The sequence below is a fragment of the Engystomops pustulosus genome, chromosome 2, assembly GCF_040894005.1.
Source record: "Engystomops pustulosus chromosome 2, aEngPut4.maternal, whole genome shotgun sequence".
Lineage (NCBI taxonomy): Eukaryota > Metazoa > Chordata > Amphibia > Anura > Leptodactylidae > Engystomops > Engystomops pustulosus.
Window position 1 is genome coordinate 18510622 of NC_092412.1, and position 21492 is coordinate 18532113.

At 52.4% G+C, this 21492-nt stretch overlaps 1 protein-coding gene across 1 annotated transcript; it reads right to left on the minus strand.

The window, feature by feature from the left end:
* Window positions 1-577: 577 nt before the first annotated feature.
* Window positions 578-10191, minus strand: LOC140117297 (uncharacterized). The gene is made up of 10 exons (XM_072133850.1): window positions 10163-10191; window positions 7500-7638; window positions 7245-7418; window positions 7032-7158; window positions 4926-5018; window positions 4527-4603; window positions 4219-4288; window positions 2274-2359; window positions 2078-2147; window positions 578-1889 (listed from the first exon to the last, which is right to left on the minus strand). The coding sequence occupies exons 2-10, from the start codon at window positions 7632-7634 to the stop codon at window positions 1201-1203; spliced, it is 1521 nt and encodes a 506-aa protein (XP_071989951.1). The 5' UTR covers window positions 7635-7638; window positions 10163-10191; the 3' UTR covers window positions 578-1200.
* Window positions 10192-21492: the final 11301 nt, after the last annotated feature.

The window sequence follows — 21492 nt, forward strand, 5'->3', positions numbered from 1 at the left end:
AGTCCCCCCCCCCCCCCCCCTAGTAGGTCATTACATCTAGGACCAATTCAGTAGCGATAGGTCACGGCTGGGAGAGGTCGTCATGTGGATCTGTATCGGTCCTGTAGTCACTGACTAACTCTGTGTGTAGTGTCATCTAAGGGTCTCGGGGGTCGGTTCTGCCCTTCATCATGACATGACATCTGGAGGGGGCCCATATTGAGGCAATAGAGTTGTGGTGGTATAATAAGGTAAGGTAATTAGGGTATAACATGATAAGCTTTGGGGGCTATAGTAAGAGGGCATTTATATGTAGGGGTACTGAGATAGGGACCCCATAAAAGAAGCCTCTATGCCATTGTATCAGGTAGGAAGCAGAGAGAGGGGGACATGCTACAGTGTGGGGGTCTCTAATCCTCTCTGGGTGTTACTTCAGGGTTTCGGCCTGTGAGTGGCAACTGCTGATCCATCTCTTAAAGGGGATTCTTTACCACCAGGAGAGGAAAAGGAAGGTGTGAGGCAGTAAGTAATAATGGTGGAGGCCGGACCCTGCCTCTAGTACTGCAGCAGGAGGACACGATCACAGACAGTGCAAAGGTCACGGGGCAACTTTTATTATCAGAAATTTGAGAAATTTACAATATGTATTATATTTAGTTCAGTCACCGTCCTCTGCCTCCATCGCCCCCCTGAAGAAAAGCTTCGGTTTTTTTATTACTTTTTTCCTTTCAATGTTGTACCACCGACTACAGGGGGTGTAGGGGGCGGCCCGTACCACCGACTACAGGGGGTGTAGGGGGCGGCCCGTACCACCGACTACAGGGGGTGTAGGGGGCGGCCCGTACCACCGACTACAGGGGGTGTAGGGGGCGGCCCGTACCACCGACTACAGGGGGTGTAGGGGGCGGCCCGTACCACCGACTACAGGGGGTGTAGGGGGCGGCCCGTACCACCGACTACAGGGGGTGTAGGGATCTACAATGTAGAGAGTGTCCTGTACCACCGACTACAGGAGGTGTAGGGGTGGCCCGTACCACCAATTACAGGGGGTGTATGGGCAGCCCGTACCACCGACTACAGAGGGGATAAAGAGTCTACAATGTAGAGAGGCCTGTACCACTGACTACAGGGGGTGTAGGGGGTCTACAATGTAGAGAGCGGCCTGTACCACTGACTACAGGGGGTATAACGATTGTACAGTATCAGCCTTTTGGGTAATTTCTACCCTTCTGTGGCTTCTGTACTTGAAGTGTTTGGGTCCATGAGTCTGTGAAATGCCTGATGAGCTTCTAGAAAGGTTTCTGATGAAAAGCAGTGTCCGCAGTAGGCGCAGGCGTACGTGTTCTTGCTCTGGTGGATCCTCCGGTGGCTGTTGAGGTTTAACCTGTGTGAGAAGCGTCTCCCGCAGTCGGGACAGACATAGGACTTTGCTGCTTGGTGACTCTTCAGGTGACTGGTGAGATATCTCTGGCATGAGAAATGATTCCCGCACTCGGGACAGGTGAAGGTGCCCATGTGGACCCTCCGATGCCTGAGCATGTTCGATTTGTAGGTGAACGGCTTCCCACATTCAGTACACGGGAAGGAGCGGGACGCGTCTTGAGATTGGAGAGCGTTTGGGTTGTGGATGTGATAGGTCCACTCGTGGATCACCATGGCGGATTTATCTGGAAAGCTCAGTTTACACATTGGGCAATGCAACAATTTTTGGTGAGCGATAAGGTCCGCCTCATCTGCAAAGCTCCGCCCACACTGCAGGCAATGATGCACTACCGGGGGTAGTAACGTTACCTCCCCTCCTCCATTATCCATTGGGCCTCCTGGGTTACTTGGGTCCACTCCAATTTCATGGGGGTCTGGAGGTATTATGGGGGAAGTGTTACGTTGTTCTTCCCAGCTGGTTGGTAAACCTGTAATAGTCATCAAGTTAGAGGTGATCTCCCTGATCTCCCAAAACAGGAAGTGTAGGACTAGATTCAGCTGCAAACCATCCACATTGAGCTGCTCAACGTTGAAGGACTCAAACAATGGACAATCCATCATAATAACCCTTTAAGCACTATGGGGGTACAGAGAGAACAGGGGGTTTTCTGCTCACCTGTGCTGATTTCAGGAGGATCTGGTTCCTTCCTTCCCCACTTGGGCACCATGACGTCACCAGTGTCATCCTGTGATACAGGTAGAATAGTATCAGTAAGAACGGGATAAATCCCCCTCCCCCCCTCGAGGGCCCAATGGAATGAATCAAGGCCCCTTAGTGCAGCTTTGATTCACCACTTTAGGGGTCCTAGTACCTTATCTTCCTGTAGAATCATCCAGTTACCTTCTTCTACACAGTCCTGGTAACAAACAGGGAGCCCACTTTTATCCTGAAGGTTTCCTGCACAAAATAGTTAGGGAGAGGCTGCATTATTCACATCTGTCTCCGGCCACAGGTAAACACAGGACCCCAGACCTAAGGAGCTTACAGAAAAATGATCAATGAAAATCACAATGAATATCCCCTTGAGGTCTGGATGTGGAAGGATACTCAAAAGCAAAGTAAAAAAAAATTCACAATGAGCCAACTTCAGTGGAAATGCCTCAAAAGTGAGGCTCCGTGTGCCTGTATGACCTCCCTACAGCGGTCAGATTAATAGATCATATCATAGTGCCGATCCACAAGCATAAGGCAACGCTGCACTTTCTGTAAGTATAGTTATCTGAGCATTATACTTTTCATACATGTTAAACACTATATTCTTCACAGGATAATCGGTTGATCATATGAAGTTACAACGTTTACCGTAATGCAATGTGTTCCTCAATAAGGGCTCGCTAAGGCCGTGTTTGCTTCTAGACAATATAACCTCGTCATATGGTCACATGATCAACAAGCCAGGAGAAGCGATATACGCGTGAAACCACGTCACTTGTTCTCAGTGCACCGTAGCATCACTCCCGCACCCAGGTTTTTATTCTTACCGCACTGGAATAAAGTGAAATATGTGAAGCTGCCCTAATGGCGAGTGCCATTCTATCATCTTTTCATAAACAATTTATGTACATGACCTCCCTACAACACCTGGGCATGCTCCTGATGAGGCTCAGTATTGTGAGTAACCTCCACGTGCCTGTATGACCTCCCTACAATGCCTGGGCATGCTCCTGATGAGGCTCAGTATTGTGAGTAACCTCCACGTGCCTGTATGACCTCCCTACAATGCCTGGGCATGCTCCTGATGAGGCTCAGTATTGTGAGTAACCTCCACGTGCCTGTATGACCTCCCTACAATGCCTGGGCATGCTCCTGATGAGGCTCAGTATTGTGAGTAACCTCCACGTGCCTGTATGACCTCCCTACAATGCCTAGGCATTCTCCTGATGAGGCTGACTATTGTGTGTGGCCTCCACGTGCCTGTATGACCTCCCTACAATGCCTGGGCATTCTCCTGATGAGGCTCAGTATTGTCTGTGGCCTCCACGTGCCTGTATGACCTCCCTACAATGCCTGAGCATGCTCCCGCATCAATGCCTCCATCTTGTAGAAACGGCTGACACACTAAACCCACCTGAGGCCTAGCACTATCATGCATCAGAAGTAATCAAGGGTCCACTGCACCTGCGTATGGTCTCACAATGGGTCCAAAGATCTCACCATGTTGCCTAATGGCCATCAGAAAACATATGACGAGCACATGGAGGGCTGTACAGCCCTCCAAAGAAATGCCAGACCGGTCATCCTGCAGAGCTGCAGACTCCATCACGTCCGTCACATGTGCTCAGTGTGAACCTGCTCTCATCTGTGAAGGGCACAGGACACCAATGTCCAATCTTTGTGTTCTCTGATAAAGGCCAATCATCCTGCATAGTATTGGGCTATAAGCACAACATGACTTGAGGTCTGCTCGTCATACCACCCTCATGGAGTCTGACACGTTGAGGAGACACAGGGATACTAGTGGCTGCTGGAGGTCATATAGCAGGGTCAGGCACTGCTCCTCCGGCTGCTGGATTTTTGGCTTCCTTGTCTACTATTCGGTGGGTTTTAGACACCGCCTCCCATTACATCTTGGGGAGAGCAGTGACAAAATGCAAAAGTGACCAAAACAAATGCCAAAAAGAAGAAGAGAAGAATGGTCTGTGGTCACCACCTATAATGGTTGCCGTGTTATTTCTTGCCTTTAGACTGCATAGGGTCCTTTATACATGGTGGTTACAGACAGCCATAATATTTACTCATAACTCTGTTCATCTCACCTGTTCCAATGTCTACTGGGATCTCTTCCTCTTTACACTGGGGTATGGAAATCTGTTCTCCCATATGAACCTGTCATACAAGAACTTGATTATTACATGGAGGGGTACAGAGGCCACAGCAGTACATCCATATTGTGGCCAATAAGGCTGACATGTGAGTACAGCCCCCGCCTCCTAGACTCTACTGGCTTCAAAGGAGTCTGGGGGGGGGGGGGGGGCAGAGAAATTATACACCCTTCATGGCCACTAATGGATATCACAAGGCCCAGCTTCCACTATATGCACAAGGGAGGAGCAGATCCTTATACCTGGGATTCCTGTGTTGTCATCACCCCATAATCTTCCTCCAGAGGAATGAGGGGTCTCTTGCCACTTTCAGGGGGATCTGTAGGAATATAAGGAAGAGATGACATATTTATAGAGAGATCTTTAAGATAGGACATTAGGTAGCACAGGCTGCTCCTACAGGAGATACAGCCTCACAAGGGATAATACAGGAGCCCCTCTACCAAAACAGTTGTAGGGACGGCAGGATCTGGTTTATAGAACTTCAGAAATATTGCAATTCTCATCATGGCCACTAAAGGACATCTCATGTATTGCACATCTCTGTGCAGACTGAATGCTGCATTGTGTCACCAGGATCTTTTACACCCTGCAGCAGCCGCACAAAAGGCAAATTTAAAACTATTTTATGTGTCACTGACATGTGAGGGAGGAGTCCACGATCGCTACAGACAGTTCCATCTTGGTGTTTTGCAGCTCTTCACCATCATCTGGAACACTGACCTGGTCACAACCTGAGAGGAGGGACAAAGATGTAGATTTTAGTTGACTCTGCCAGCAGTGACTGCACCAGCAGGATAGTGAGTGCAGCTCTGGAGTATAGTACAGGATGTAACTTGGGATCAGTACAGGATAAGTAATGTCATGTATGTACACAGTGACTGCACCAGCAGCAGAATAGTGAGTGCAGCGCTGGAGTATAATATAGGATGTAACTCAGGATCAGTACAGGATAAGTAATGTCATGTATGTACACAGTGACTGCACCAGCAGCAGAATAGTGGCTGCAGCTCTGGAGTATAATACAGGATGTAACTCAGGATCAGTACAGGATAAGTAATGTCATGTATGTACACAGTGACTGCACCAGCAGCAGAATAGTGAGTGCAGCTCTGGGGTATAATACAGGATGTAACTCAGGATCAGTACAGGATAAGTAATGTCATGTATGTACACAGTGACTGCACCAGCAGCAGAATAGTGAGTGCAGCTCTGGAGTATAATACAGAATGTAACTCAGGATCAATACAGGATAAGTAATGTCATGTATGTACACAGTGACTGCACCAGCAGCAGAATAGTGAGTGCAGCTCTGGGGTATAATACAGGATGTAACTCGGGATCAGTACAGGATAAGTAATGTCATGTATGTACACAGTGACTGCACCAGCAGCAGAATAGTGAGTGCAGCTCTGGGGTATAATACAGGATGTAACTCAGGATCAGTACAGGATAAGTAATGTCATGTATGTACACAGCAGCAGAATAGTGGCTGCAGCTCTGGAGTATAATACAGGAGGTAACTCAGGATCAGTACAGGATAAGTAATGTCATGTATGTACACAGTGACTGCACCAGCAGCAGAATAGTGAGTGCAGCTCTGGGGTATAATACAGGATGTAACTCGGGATCAGTACAGGATAAGTAATGTCATGTATGTACACAGTGACTGCACCAGCAGCAGAATAGTGAGTGCAGCTCTGGGGTATAATACAGGATGTAACTCGGGATCAGTACAGGATAAGTAATGTCATGTATGTACACAGTGACTGCACCAGCAGCAGAATAGTGGCTGCAGCTCTGGAGTATAATACAGAATGTAACTCAGGATCAGTACAGGATAAGTAATGTCATGTATGTACACAGTGACTGCACCAGCAGCAGAATAGTGAGTGCAGCTCTGGAGTATAATACAGGATGTAACTCGGGATCAGTACAGGATAAGTAATGTCATGTATGTACACAGTGACTGCACCAGCAGCAGAATAGTGAGTGCAGCTCTGGGGTATAATACAGGATGTAACTCGGGATCAGTACAGGATAAGTAATGTCATGTATGTACACAGTGACTGCACCAGCAGCAGAATAGTGGCTGCAGCTCTGGAGTATAATACAGAATGTAACTCAGGATCAGTACAGGATAAGTAATGTCATGTATGTACACAGTGACTGCACCAGCAGCAGAATAGTGAGTGCAGCTCTGGAGTATAATACAGGATGTAACTCAGGATCAGTACGGGATAAGTAATGTCATGTATGTACACAGTGACTGCACCAGCAGCAGAATAGTGAGTGCAGCTCTGGAGTATAATACAGGATGTAACTCAGGATCAGTACAGGATAAGTAATGTCATGTATGTACACAGTGACTGCACCAGCAGCAGAATAGTGAGTGCAGCTCTGGGGTATAATACAGGATGTAACTCAGGATCAGTACGGGATAAGTAATGTCATGTATGTACACAGTGACTGCACCAGCAGCAGAATAGTGAGTGCAGCTCTGGAGTATAATACAGGATGTAACTCAGGATCAGTACAGGATAAGTAATGTCATGTATGTACACAGTGACTGCACCAGCAGCAGAATAGTGAGTGCAGCTCTGGGGTATAATACAGGATGTAACTCAGGATCAGTACAGGATAAGTAATGACATGTATGTACACAGTGACTGCACCAGCAGCAGAATAGTGAGTGCAGCTCTGGAGTATAATACGGTATAATATTAGGGACAGTAATTATTTCATACCAGGAGGTGCAGGAGATGTGTTATTCTCTTGTGATACCACGTCCTGGTACTGCTCCTTATGCTCTTCCAGGTATTCCCACTCCTCCATGGAGAAGAAGACAGCGACGTCCTCACATCGCACGGGAACCTGCGACAATCAGAAGACACGGATCCAGTCCCTGTAATTATCACTGTACAATCACATTGGTGGGTGCAGGGCAGACAATGTGGCACCTCCTGAGCTGCGCTGTGGGTGGTCTCTGGAGGTTCTGGGGTCTCTTCCTCTTTGGGCTCCTCAGGTTCTGGATGATCCTCCCTTGCAGTCTGATCCATGGTGGGTCCCTCTGATAAACATTCCTGGCAGACGTCTGCGGATCCCTCCTCCTGCTTCTTGCTGATGACAAGATCCTGAATGGAGACAGAAATCTGTGAGATCTCCATGACTGTCTGATGTGCTGAGGTCATGTGACCCGCAGACTTCTCCCTCACCTCTCCTGTCAGCAGGAAGATGATCTCCAGGGTGAGGTTCAGGATCTTCTCTGTCACCTCCATCTTGTCCTTGTGCATCATCAGCGACCGATGTAAGAAGTCTGATATCCGGGAGTGATCCGTACAGACGGGCATGATCCTGGGGGGAGGGAAAGGGAAAAGTAAATGCTCAGTACAACTTGCACATGTGTGAGGGAACAGAATCTATTTTGTTCTGTGTTCTCCATCTTCTCTTTGGCTATGCCATATATTGTTAGACATGTGAGCATTGTACCATCCCCCGCTCACAGATCATCTTACATCCTGTCCAAGGGGAAGGAATGTGGCGCATGCCCAGAGAAGCCCAAAAACCTAGAAGAACTCTCTGCTACCTAAATAAAATTGGAATCGTACCAGCACAATTATCATGCGCACAGTACAACTTACACGGGCGCCGCATAACACCTGCGCACAGTACAACTACCACGGGCGCCGCATAACACCTGCGCACAGTACAACTACCACGGGCGCCGTATAACACCTGCGCACAGTACAACTACCACGGGCGCCGTATAACACCTGCCCACAGTACAACTACCACGGGCAGCGTACGACACCTGCGCACAGTACAACTACCACGGGCAGCGTACGACACCTGCGCACAGTACAACTACCACGGGCAGCGTACGACACCTGCGCACAGTACAACTACCACGGGCAGCGTACGACACCTGCGCACAGTACAACTACCACGGGCAGCGTACGACACCTGCGCACAGTACAACTACCACGGGCAGCGTACGACACCTGCGCACAGTACAACTACCACGGGCAGCGTACGACACCTGCGCACAGTACAACTACCACGGGCAGCGTACGACACCTGCGCACAGTACAACTACCACGGGCAGCGTACGACACCTGCGCACAGTACAACTACCACGGGCAGCGTACGACACCTGCGCACAGTACAACTACCACGGGCAGCGTACGACACCTGCGCACAGTACAACTACCACGGGCAGCGTACGACACCTGCGCACAGTACAACTACCACGGGCAGCGTACGACACCTGCGCACAGTACAACTACCACGGGCAGCGTACGACACCTGCGCACAGTACAACTACCACGGGCGCCGTACAACACCTGCGCACAGTACAACTACCACGGGCGCCGTACAACACCTGCGCACAGTACAACTACCACGGGCGCCGTATAACACCTGCGCACAGTACAACTACCACGGGCGCCGTATAACACCTGCGCACAGTACAACTACCACGGGCGCCGTATAACACCTGCGCACAGTACAACTACCACGGGCGCCGTATAACACCTGCGCACAGTACAACTACCACGGGCGCCGTATAACACCTGCGCACAGTACAACTACCACGGGCGCCGTATAACACCTGCGCACAGTACAACTACCACGGGCAGCGTACGACACCTGCGCACAGTACAACTACCACGGGCAGCGTACGACACCTGCGCACAGTACAACTACCATGGGCAGCGTATAACACCTGCGCACAGTACAACTACCACGGGCGCCGTAAAACACCTGCCCACAGTACAACTACCATGGGCAGCGTATAACACCTGCGCACAGTACAACTACCACGGGCGCCGTATAACACCTGCGCACAGTACAACTACCACGGGCAGCGTATAACACCTGCGCACAGTACAACTACCACGGGCGCCGTATAACACCTGCGCACAGTACAACTACCACGGGCGCCGTATAACACCTGCGCACAGTACAACTACCACGGGCGCCGTATAACACCTGCGCACAGTACAACTACCACGGGCGCCGTATAACACCTGCGCACAGTACAACTACCACGGGCGCCGTATAACACCTGCGCACAGTACAACTACCACGGGCGCCGTATAACACCTGCGCACAGTACAACTACCACGGGCGCCGTATAACACCTGCGCACAGTACAACTACCACGGGCGCCGTATAACACCTGCGCACAGTACAACTACCACGGGCAGCGTACGACACCTGCGCACAGTACAACTACCACGGGCAGCGTACGACACCTGCGCACAGTACAACTACCATGGGCAGCGTATAACACCTGCGCACAGTACAACTACCACGGGCGCCGTATAACACCTGCCCACAGTACAACTACCATGGGCAGCGTATAACACCTGCGCACAGTACAACTACCACGGGCGCCGTATAACACCTGCGCACAGTACAACTACCATGGGCAGCGTATAACACCTGCGCACAGTACAACTACCACGGGCGCCGTATAACACCTGCGCACAGTACAACTACCATGGGCAGCGTATAACACCTGCGCACAGTACAACTACCACGGGCGCCGTATAACACCTGCGCACAGTACAACTACCACGGGCAGCGTATAACACCTGCGCACAGTACAACTACCACGGGCGCCGTATAACACCTGCGCACAGTACAACTACCATGGGCAGCGTATGACACCTGCGCACAGTACAACTACCACGGGCAGCGTACGACACCTGCGCACAGTACAACTTCTACATCCCTGTGTGCACTGTGTTGCCTCCACATGCCAGGTACATACATAAAGACACGGGTGACAGGACATTGGGGGTCTCTGAGCTGTGTGGGAACAGATGGAACCGGACTTTATACATGCACATCAAACAACAACAACATAACCAACCAACAAGATGGCGTTAGCGCTTCCAATGGCGACACTTACCGGTGCAGAGACAGTTGGAGCAGCGCGGCGACTACTAGATTCGGTAGCGGCTAAATCCTGTAACTCCGAGGGACCCAGTGACGTAACCGAGCCACGTGACGTGCTGCAGTCACGTGACCACATGGTGGCGCTAAATTCTCCTGAGGAGCTCTCTCTCTCTCAGACTCTTTTTTTTTTTTTCTCGTTTGCTGATGAATGGCTGATCCGAGTCCGAGTCTGAGGCTTACAGCAGGTATTTATCCTGAACGCTGTGCTGGGGTGATGCTGGCTGCACATACAATGGTTGGGACGGGTCAGTTATCTCTGGTGTGAGGATCGTGGTTACAGGTGGATGATGAGAAGAGTGAAGATGGCTGCAGAAACAGCATCATAGAGAGGGGATGCCGGCACTATGGACCATGCAGTTCCAGGGAGCGCAGGTAGGTGAGTATTATTTTATATTTTTTTTGCAGAGGTTGCACGATGCTAGGGATGGGGGGGCGGCACAACGCCTATATGCTAGGGATGGGGGGGCGGCACAACGCCTATATGCTAGGGATGGGGGGGCGGCACAACGCCTATATGCTAGGGATGGGGGGGCGGCACAACGCCTATATGCTAGGGATAGGGGGGCGGCACAACGCCTATATGCTAGGGATAGGGGGGCGGCACAACGCCTATATGCTAGGGATAGGGGGGCGGCACAACGCCTATATGCTAGGGATAGGGGGGGGGCACAACGCCTATATGCTAGGGATAGGGGGGCGGCACAACGCCTATATGCTAGGGATAGGGGGGGCGGCACAACGCCTATATGCTAGGGATAGGGGGGGCGGCACAACGCCTATATGCTAGGGATAGGGGGGCGGCACAACGCCTATATGCTAGGGATAGGGGGGCGGCACAACGCCTATATGCTAGGGATAGGGGGGGCGGCACAACGCCTATATGCTAGGGATAGGGGGGCGGCACAACGCCTATATGCTAGGGATAGGGGGGCGGCACAACGCCTATATGCTAGGGATAGGGGGGCGGCACAACGCCTATATGCTAGGGATAGGGGGGCGGCACAACGCCTATATGCTAGGGATAGGGGGGGCGGCACAACGCCTATATGCTAGGGATAGGGGGGGCGGCACAACGCCTATATGCTAGGGATAGGGGGGGCGGCACAACGCCTATATGCTAGGGATAGGGGGGCGGCACAACGCCTATATGCTAGGGATAGGGGGGGCGGCACAACGCCTATATGCTAGGGATAGGGGGGGCGGCACAACGCCTATATGCTAGGGATAGGGGGGGCGGCACAACGCCTATATGCTAGGGATAGGGGGGGCGGCACAACGCCTATATGCTAGGGATAGGGGGGGCGGCACAACGCCTATATGCTAGGGATAGGGGGGGCGGCACAACGCCTATATGCTAGGGATAGGGGGGGCGGCACAACGCCTATATGCTAGGGATAGGGGGGGCGGCACAACGCCTATATGCTAGGGATAGGGGGGGCGGCACAACGCCTATATGCTAGGGATAGGGGGGGCGGCACAACGCCTATATGCTAGGGATAGGGGGGGCGGCACAACGCCTATATGCTAGGGATAGGGGGGGCGGCACAACGCCTATATGCTAGGGATAGGGGGGGCGGCACAACGCCTATATGCTAGGGATAGGGGGGCGGCACAACGCCTATATGCTAGGGGGGCGGGCGGCACAACGCCTATATGCTAGGGATAGGGGGGCGGCACAACGCCTATATGCTAGGGGGGGGGCGGCACAACGCCTATATGCTAGGGATAGGGGGGCGGCACAACGCCTATATGCTCGGGGGGCGGGCGGCACAACGCCTATATGCTAGGGATAGGGGGGGGCGGCACAACGCCTATATGCTAGGGATAGGGGGGGGCGGCACAACGCCTATATGCTAGGGATAGGGGGGCGGCACAACGCCTATATGCTCGGGATGGGGGGGGGGCTAGGGATAGGGGGGGCGGCACAACACCTATATGCTAGGGATAGGGGGGGCGGCACAACGCCTATATGCTAGGGATAAGGGGGCGGCACAACGCCTATATGCTAGGGATAAGGGGGCGGCACAACGCCTATATGCTAGGGATAGGGGGGGCGACACAACGCCTATATGCTAGGGATAGGGGGGGCGGCACAACGCCTATATGCTAGGGATAGGGGGGGCGGCACAACGCCTATATGCTAGAGGGGGGGGCGGCACAACGCCTATATGCTAGGGATTAGGGGGGCGGCACAACGCCTATATGCTAGGGATTAGGGGGGCGGCACAACGCCTATATGCTAGGGGAGGTGGGCGGCACAACGCCTATATGCTAGGGGGGGGGGGGGTGGCACAACGCCTATATGCTAGGGATTAGGGGGGCGGCACAACGCCTATATGCTAGGGGAGGTGGGCGGCACAACGCCTATATGCTAGGGATAGGGGGGCGGCACAACGCCTATATGCTAGGGATAGGGGGGGCGGCACAACGCCTATATGCTAGGGATAGGGGGGGCGGCACAACGCCTATATGCTAGGGATAGGGGGGGCGGCACAACGCCTATATGCTAGGGATAGGGGGGGCGGCACAACGCCTATATGCTAGGGATAGGGGGGCGGCACAACGCCTATATGCTAGGGATAGGGGGGGCGGCACAACGCCTATATGCTAGGGATAGGGGGGGCGGCACAACGCCTATATGCTAGGGATAGGGGGGGCGGCACAACGCCTATATGCTAGGGATAGGGGGGCGGCACAACGCCTATATGCTAGGGATAGGGGGGGCGGCACAACGCCTATATGCTAGGGATAGGGGGGGCGGCACAACGCCTATATGCTAGGGATAGGGGGGGCGGCACAACGCCTATATGCTAGGGATAGGGGGGGCGGCACAACGCCTATATGCTAGGGATAGGGGGGCGGCACAACGCCTATATGCTAGGGATAGGGGGGGGCGGCACAACGCCTATATGCTAGGGATAGGGGGGCGGCACAACGCCTATATGCTAGGGATAGGGGGGGCGGCACAACGCCTATATGCTAGGGATAGGGGGGGGCGGCACAACGCCTATATGCTAGGGATAAGGGGGCGGCACAACGCCTATATGCTAGGGATAAGGGGGCGGCACAACGCCTATATGCTAGGGATAGGGGGGGCGGCACAACGCCTATATGCTAGGGATAGGGGGGGCGGCACAACGCCTATATGCTAGGGATAGGGGGGGCGGCACAACGCCTATATGCTAGGGATAAGGGGGCGGCACAACGCCTATATGCTAGGGATAGGGGGGCGGCACAACGCCTATATGCTAGGGATAAGGGGGCGGCACAACGCCTATATGCTAGGGATAGGGGGGGCGGCACAACGCCTATATGCTAGGGATAGGGGGGCGGCACAACGCCTATATGCTCGGGATGGGGGGGGGGCTAGGGATAGGGGGGGCGGCACAACGCCTATATGCTAGGGATAGGGGGGCGGCACAACGCCTATATGCTAGGGATAGGGGGGCGGCACAACGCCTATATGCTAGGGATAAGGGGGCGGCACAACGCCTATATGCTAGGGATAAGGGGGCGGCACAACGCCTATATGCTAGGGATAGGGGGGGCGGCACAACTCCTATATGCTAGGGATAGGGGGGGCGGCACAACTCCTATATGCTAGGGATAGGGGGGGCGGCACAACGCCTATATGCTAGGGATAGGGGGGCGGCACAACGCCTATATGCTAGGGGGGGGGGCGGCACAACGCCTATATGCTAGGGATAGGGGGGGCGGCACAACGCCTATATGCTAGGGATAGGGGGGCGGCACAACGCCTATATGCTAGGGATGGGGGGGGGGGGGGCGGCACAACGCCTATATGCTAGGGATAGGGGGGCGGCACAATGCCTATATGCTAGGGATAGGGGGGCGGCACAATGCCTATATGCTAGGGATAGGGGGGGGCGGCACAACGCCTATATGCTAGGGATAGGGGGGGGCGGCACAACGCCTATATGCTAGGGATAGGGGGGCGGCACAACGCCTATATGCTAGGGATAGGGGGGGGCGGCACAACGCCTATATGCTAGGGATAGGGGGGGGCGGCACAACGCCTATATGCTAGGGATGGGGGGGGGGGGGCGGCACAACGCCTATATGCTAGGGATAGGGGGGCGGCACAACGCCTATATGCTAGGGATAGGGGGGGCGGCACAACGCCTATATGCTAGGGATAGGGGGGGGCGGCACAACGCCTATATGCTAGGGATAGGGGGGCGGCACAACGCCTATATGCTAGGGATAGGGGGGCGGCACAACGCCTATATGCTAGGGATAGGGGGGGGCGGCACAACGCCTATATGCTAGGGATAGGGGGGGGCGGCACAACGCCTATATGCTAGGGATAGGGGGGGGGCGGCACAACGCCTATATGCTAGGGATAGGGGGGGGGCGGCACAACGCCTATATGCTAGGGATAGGGGGGCGGCACAACGCCTATATGCTAGGGATAGGGGGGCGGCACAACGCCTATATGCTCGGGATGGGGGGGCGGCACAACGCCTATATGCTAGGGATAGGGGGGGGGGGCGGCACAACGCCTATATGCTAGGGATAGGGGGGGGCGGCACAACGCCTATATGCTAGGGATAGGGGGGGCGGCACAACGCCTATATGCTAGGGATAGGGGGGGGGCGGCACAACGCCTATATGCTAGGGATAGGGGGGGGCGGCACAACGCCTATATGCTAGGGATAGGGGGGGGCGGCACAACGCCTATATGCTAGGGATAGGGGGGGGGCGGCACAACGCCTATATGCTAGGGATAGGGGGGGGGCGGCACAACGCCTATATGCTAGGGATAGGGGGGGGGCGGCACAACGCCTATAATTGTTGGGGGGGTGGCACAATGCCTATATGCTAGGGATAGGGGGGCGGCACAACGCCTATAATTGTTGGGGGTGGGGGGGCGGCACAATGCCTATATGCTAGGGATAGGGGGGCGGCACAATGCCTATATGCTAGGGGGGGGTGGCACAACGCCTATATGCTAGGGGGGGGCGGCACAATGCCTATATGCTAGGGGGGGGCGGCACAATGCCTATATGCTAGGGGGGGGGGGGCGGCACAATGCCTATATGCTAGGGGGGGGTGGCACAACGCCTATATGCTAGGGGGGGGGGCGGCACAATGCCTATATGCTAGGGGGGGGCGGCACAATGCCTATATGCTAGGGGGGGGCGGCACAATGCCTATATGCTAGGGGGGGGCGGCACAATGCCTATATGCTAGGGGGGGGGGGGCGGCACAATGCCTATATGCTAGGGGGGGGGCGGCACAATGCCTATATGCTAGGGGGGGGTGGCACAACGCCTATATGCTAGGGGGGGGTGGCACAACGCCTATATGCTAGGGGGGGGTGGCACAACGCCTATATACTACAGGGGGGTGCATGATGCCTATAAACTACAGGGTGTCGGGGGGGGGGGTGAAGATGGCGGCTGGGGGCATGTGTGTGTGAAGATGGCTGTACAACATTTTGATCACTTTTTATAGAATTAATTTTTTATATTTTTTTTAAATGGCAAAAAAGTGCTATTTTCAACTTTGGGCGCGATTTTCCGTTACGGGGGTTAAATGCAGTGAAAAACCGTTAACATATTTTTATTGATCGGGCATTTTCGGACGTGTCGATACCTAATGTGTTTATGATTTTTACTGTTTATTTATATTTATATCAGTTCTAGGGAAAGCGGGGTGATTTGAGTGTTTAGGTTTTTTTATTTACATTTTTTTTTTTTTAATTTTTACTATTTTTCAGACTCCCTAGATTGTCTGTACGATCCTATCATATACTGCCACACTACTGTATGGCAGTATATAGGGAATTTTACTCCTCATACATTTCAATGTGCTGATAGCACATTGAAATAAATAGGGGAGTGACGATCCTGGGCGCCGCCATCTTTTTGAAGCCGGCGACGATCGACAGGGGAACACCTGTGATCGGTGCAGGAAATATGCAGCAAAGACTTACCGGCTATGGAGAGGGCTCAGCCCGTTAGCCCTCTCCATGCACCAGCACCCGGCATGTGACGTAGTATTACATCACATGTCGGTAAGGGGTTAATGGGGAGATCCATAGTGGTAGGTTTCCTTGAAAAGGGCTTTGTTATACTCTTGGCCTCTGAGGCCAGTAGTAGACTGCAGCAGGCCTGGAGCTTGTCCTGCTATTTAAGGAATGTTCTATTGTGCCACATTAAAAAAAAAGTTTAATAAATGTATATTAAAAATAAAAGATGTCCTTTTATTTTTTTTTCTCACTTCAGTTTTTGAACATTCTATCCCTAGAATAGTATCAGCTCCGCTCTATCCGTCTCTGTACAGCCTAGAATAGTGACAGCTCTGCACTATCCGTCTCTGTACAGCCTAGAATAGTGACAGCTCCGCTCTATCCCTCTCTGTGCAGCCTAGAATAGTGACAGCTCCGCTCTATCCCTCTCTGTACAGCCTAGAATAGTGACAGCTCCGCTCTATCCCTCTCTGTACAGCCTAGAATAGTGACAGCTCCGCTCTATCCCTCTCTGTACAGCCTAGAATAGTGACAGCTCCGCTCTATCCCTCTCTGTACAGCCTAGAATAGTGACAGCTCCGCTCTATCCCTCTCTGTACAGCCTAGAATAGTGACAGCTCCGCTCTATCCATCTCTGTACAGACTAGAATAGTGACAGCTCCGCTCTATCCATCTCTGTACAGCCTAGAATAGTATCAGCTCCGCTCTATCCCTCTCTGTACAGACTAGAATAGTGACAGCTCTGCACTATCCCTCTCTGTACAGCCTAGAATAGTAACAACTCTGCACTATCCGTCTCTGTACAGCCTAGAATAGTATCAGCTCCGCTCTATCCCTCTCTGTACAGACTAGAATAGTGACAGCTCTGCACTATCCGTCTCTGTACAGCCTAGAATAGTAACAGCTCTGCACTATCCGTCTCTGTACAGCCTAGAATAGTATCAGCTCCGCTCTATCCCTCTCTGTACAGCCTAGAATAGTGACAGCTCCGCTCTATCCCTCTCTGTACAGCCTAGAATAGTGACAGCTCTGCACTATCCGTCTCTGTACAGCCTAGAATAGTGACAGCTCCGCTCTATCCATCTCTGTACAGACTAGAATAGTGACAGCTCTGCTCTATCCGTCTCTGTACAGCCTAGAATAGTGACAGCTCTGCACTATCCGTCTCTGTACAGCCTAGAATAGTGACAGCTCTGCACTATCCGTCTCTGTACAGCCTAGAATAGTGACAGCTCCGCTCTATCCATCTCTGTACAGCCTAGAATAGTGACAGCTCCGCTCTATCCCTCTCTGTACAGCCTAGAATAGTGACGGCTCCGCTCTATCCCTCTCTGTACAGACTAGAATAGTGACGGCTCCGCTCTATCCATCTCTGTACAGCCTAGAATAGTATCAGCTCCGCTCTATCCCTCTCTGTACAGACTAGAATAGTGACAGCTCTGCACTATCCCTCTCTGTACAGCCTAGAATAGTAACAACTCTGCACTATCCGTCTCTGTACAGCCTAGAATAGTATCAGCTCCGCTCTATCCGTCTCTGTACAGACTAGAATAGTGACAGCTCTGCACTATCCGTCTCTGTACAGCCTAGAATAGTCACAGCTCTGCACTATCCGTCTCTGTACAGCCTAGAATAGTATCAGCTCCGCTCTATCCCTCTCTGTACAGCCTAGAATAGTGACAGCTCCGCTCTATCCCTCTCTGTACAGCCTAGAATAGTGACAGCTCTGCACTATCCGTCTCTGTACAGCCTAGAATAGTGACAGCTCCGCTCTATCCGTCTCTGTACAGCCTAGAATAGTATCAGCTCCGCTCTATCCCTCTCTGTACAGCCTAGAATAGTGACAGCTCTGCTCTATCCGTCTCTGTACAGCCTAGAATAGTGACAGCTCTGCACTATCCGTCTCTGTACAGCCTAGAATAGTGACAGCTCCGCTCTATCCCTCTCTGTACAGCCTAGAATAGTGACAGCTCCGCTCTATCCCTCTCTGTACAGCCTAGAATAGTGACAGCTCCGCTCTATCCCTCTCTGTACAGCCTAGAATAGTGACAGCTCCGCTCTATCCCTCTCTGTACAGCCTAGAATAGTGACAGCTCTGCTCTATCCGTCTCTGTACAGCCTAGAATAGTGACAGCTCTGCACTATCCGTCTCTGTACAGCCTAGAATAGTGACAGCTCCGCTCTATCCCTCTCTGTACAGCCTAGAATAGTGACAGCTCCGCTCTATCCCTCTCTGTACAGCCTAGAATAGTGACAGCTCCGCTCTATCCCTCTCTGTACAGCCTAGAATAGTGACAGCTCCGCTCTATCCCTCTCTGTACAGCCTAGAATAGTGACAGCTCCGCTCTATCCCTCTCTGTACAGACTAGAATAGTGACAGCTCCGCTCTATCCCTCTCTGTACAGACTAGAATAGTGACAGCTCCGCTCTATCCGTCACTGTACAGACTAGAATAGTGACAGCTCCGCTCTATCCCTCTCTGTACAGACTAGAATAGTGACAGCTCTGCACTATCCCTCTCTGTACAGCCTAGAATAGTGACTGCTCTGCTCTATCCCTCTCTGTACAGACTAGAATAGTGACAGCTCTGCTCTATCCGTCACTGTAAAGTCTAGAACAGTGACGGCTCCGCTCTGTACAGCCTGGAACAGTGACGGCTCCGCTCTGTACAGCCTGGAACAGTGACGGCTCCGCTCTGTACAGCCTGGAACAGTGACGGCTCCGCTCTGTACAGCCTGGAACAGTGACGGCTCCGCTCTGTACAGCCTGGAACAGTGACGGCTCCGCTCTGTACAGCCTGGAACAGTGACGGCTCCGCTCTGTACAGCCTGGAACAGTGACGGCTCCGCTCTGTACAGCCTGGAACAGTGACGGCTCCGCTCTGTACAGCCTGGAACAGTGACGGCTCCGCTCTGTACAGCCTGGAACAGTGACGGCTCCGCTCTGTACAGCCTGGAACAGTGACGGCTCCGCTCTGTACAGCCTGGAACAGTGACGGCTCCGCTCTGTACAGCCTAGAACAGTGACGGCTCCGCTCTGTACAGCCTAGAACAGTGACGGCTCCGCTCTGTACAGCCTAGAACAGTGACGGCTCCGCTCTGTACAGCCTAGAACAGTGACGGCTCCGCTCTGTACAGCCTAGAACAGTGACGGCTCCGCTCTGTACAGCCTAGAACAGCGACGGCTCTGCACTATCCGTCTCTGTACAGCCTAGAACAGCGACGGCTCTGCTCTATCCGTCTCTGTACAGCCTAGAATAGCGACGGCTCTGCTCTATCCGTCTCTGTACAGCCTAGAATAATGACAGTTTTGCTCTATTCGTCTCTGTACAGACTAGAATAGTGACAGCTCCGCTCTATCCCTCTCTGTACAGACTAGAATAGTGACAGCTCCGCTCTATCCCTCTCTGTACAGACTAGAATAGTGACAGCTCCGCTCTATCCCTCTCTGTACAGACTAGAATAGTGACAGCTCTGGTCTAGTCTTTTCTATAGGGAACAGAGGGCAATACTGACTTATTTCCCTTCATATACATCAGACTATAATAGTGAGTTCAGGGAGCTCTCTTCCTGTTCCTATTGTAGCCGGCTCTGTACTGAACAGATTTGGGTATGGATCTTCTTCTCATAACTCCATTTTAGATTTCAACTAACAAAAGCAGAGTAAGTCCTCAAGCAGATGAATATATGCTCTCCGGGCGGTCATACAGCCGCGCACAGCAGAGAGGAAGAGTGAGCGCTGCTCTCTGGGCCCTCATACAGCCGCGCACAGCAGAGAGGAGTGGCTGGTGCTGTACCAGAGCAAAATACAGGACATTTCCTTTGTTTTTCAGCCCACTGTGCGGTGAGACAATGTATGCTCACTGAAATCGTAACCGGGCGCCATTCGTGTGCATGCGGCCAAAGGCCTCATGTACAGAAATGTGTGCGGGCTGGGGCGTGAGGTCCATCCATTCAGTATTGGGAGTGGGGCACAGGAGTCCCATAGTCTCGGGAGCATAGTGCATGACATCTAATCCAAAAATAGGAAATAGTCTTTTCTATAACTCAGAAGGACCTCTCCTACATGGGACCTTCTGCCTGTATAATACATAGAAAAGGTAATTCTGGATCATGGGAAATAGTACTTTTTATATGCAGCGGCTAAACCCCATTACTCAGAAGGACCTTCTCCTACATAACCCAATCTTCTCCTATAGTAGGTAGAAAAGGTCCTTCTGGATAAGGGGAAATGCTACAGTTTTGTACTTTAGTCAAATAGACAGCTCATACAGAGCCAGCTTAATCCCATAACTGGGGAGGACGGGTACCTCGTGACCAAATCCCATGACTCAAACTCTACTAAATCTAACGCAGTGTTGTGTCACGTGATCCCAGTGCAACCATCTATTTCCGTACGATAAAGCGGGCGCTCTGATAGGACAGTGGCCACCGCTGCTGAGGCACGTGGTCCGCGCGTCATCACGCAGAGACTACGCAGATTTCCGTACGGCACTGTACGCGAAGGTTGATAAAAGCGAAGTACAACTCCCGCTCAGTCATCTCTGTGTGTATCCTTATGAGATCGCAGCGCAGGAAGCTACCTTTAATGTGAATAGTAATAAATGCACAACTTCTTCCACCAGTCAGTGTGTCACTAGTGTGAACACCGCACATAGCAGAGATCTCCTGCAGCATGCGTCTTATTGAAGGAAACCTGCTCATTTTAGAATGCAGCTCTGGATGTGATTGGAGTACAAGATCATTGGAGATGGGATCCAGGAACAGAAATAACACCCCATAGACGGGAGGAAGGGACAGAGAAGTGTCTGAGCTCTGGGCCTATGATGAAGCAGGGGCCCACAAGACCCCCATTACTGCTGTGAATGCCCTGCTTAGTGTAATGTGGCTTCCAGAAGAGAATAGAGCAATGTCTGACTATGTGCTCCAGACCCCCATTCACATGGGGTTCTGTTCTCATGATCAGCACCTGAAGGGGATCCATCCTTTTCTATGGCAGAGGTAGGTATCTTACAGGAGCCGCATGGTAAAGAATGTTTGTGTGTCCCTGGATATGACGTCTGTATGACCAGGATGCTGCTACATCCACAGCTTCCTTCTACAGTCCATGGCGCTTCTCTGATCTGTACTTATAGACAGGGAGACTTAAAAGTGAAGGATTCCCCCCTTTTCTCCCAGCCGCTTCTGTCCTCTCTCCACACTTCTCACCAGATGGACAGTGTAATGTGACTTCTGGATTGTCTACCACCC

Excerpts from the sequence above, each read along its gene's own strand:
- LOC140117297 (XM_072133850.1), bottom strand. The coding sequence starts at position 7,634 with ATGCCCGTCTGTACGGATCACTCCCGGATATCAGACTTCTTACATCGG. Across the intron at positions 4,289-4,526 it reads TGACAACACAGGAATCCCAG|GTTCATATGGGAGAACAGAT; the intron begins GTATAAGGATCT and ends CTTGTATGACAG. Across the intron at positions 2,360-4,218 it reads CCCAGTAGACATTGGAACAG|GAAACCTTCAGGATAAAAGT; the intron begins GTGAGATGAACA and ends TATTTTGTGCAG.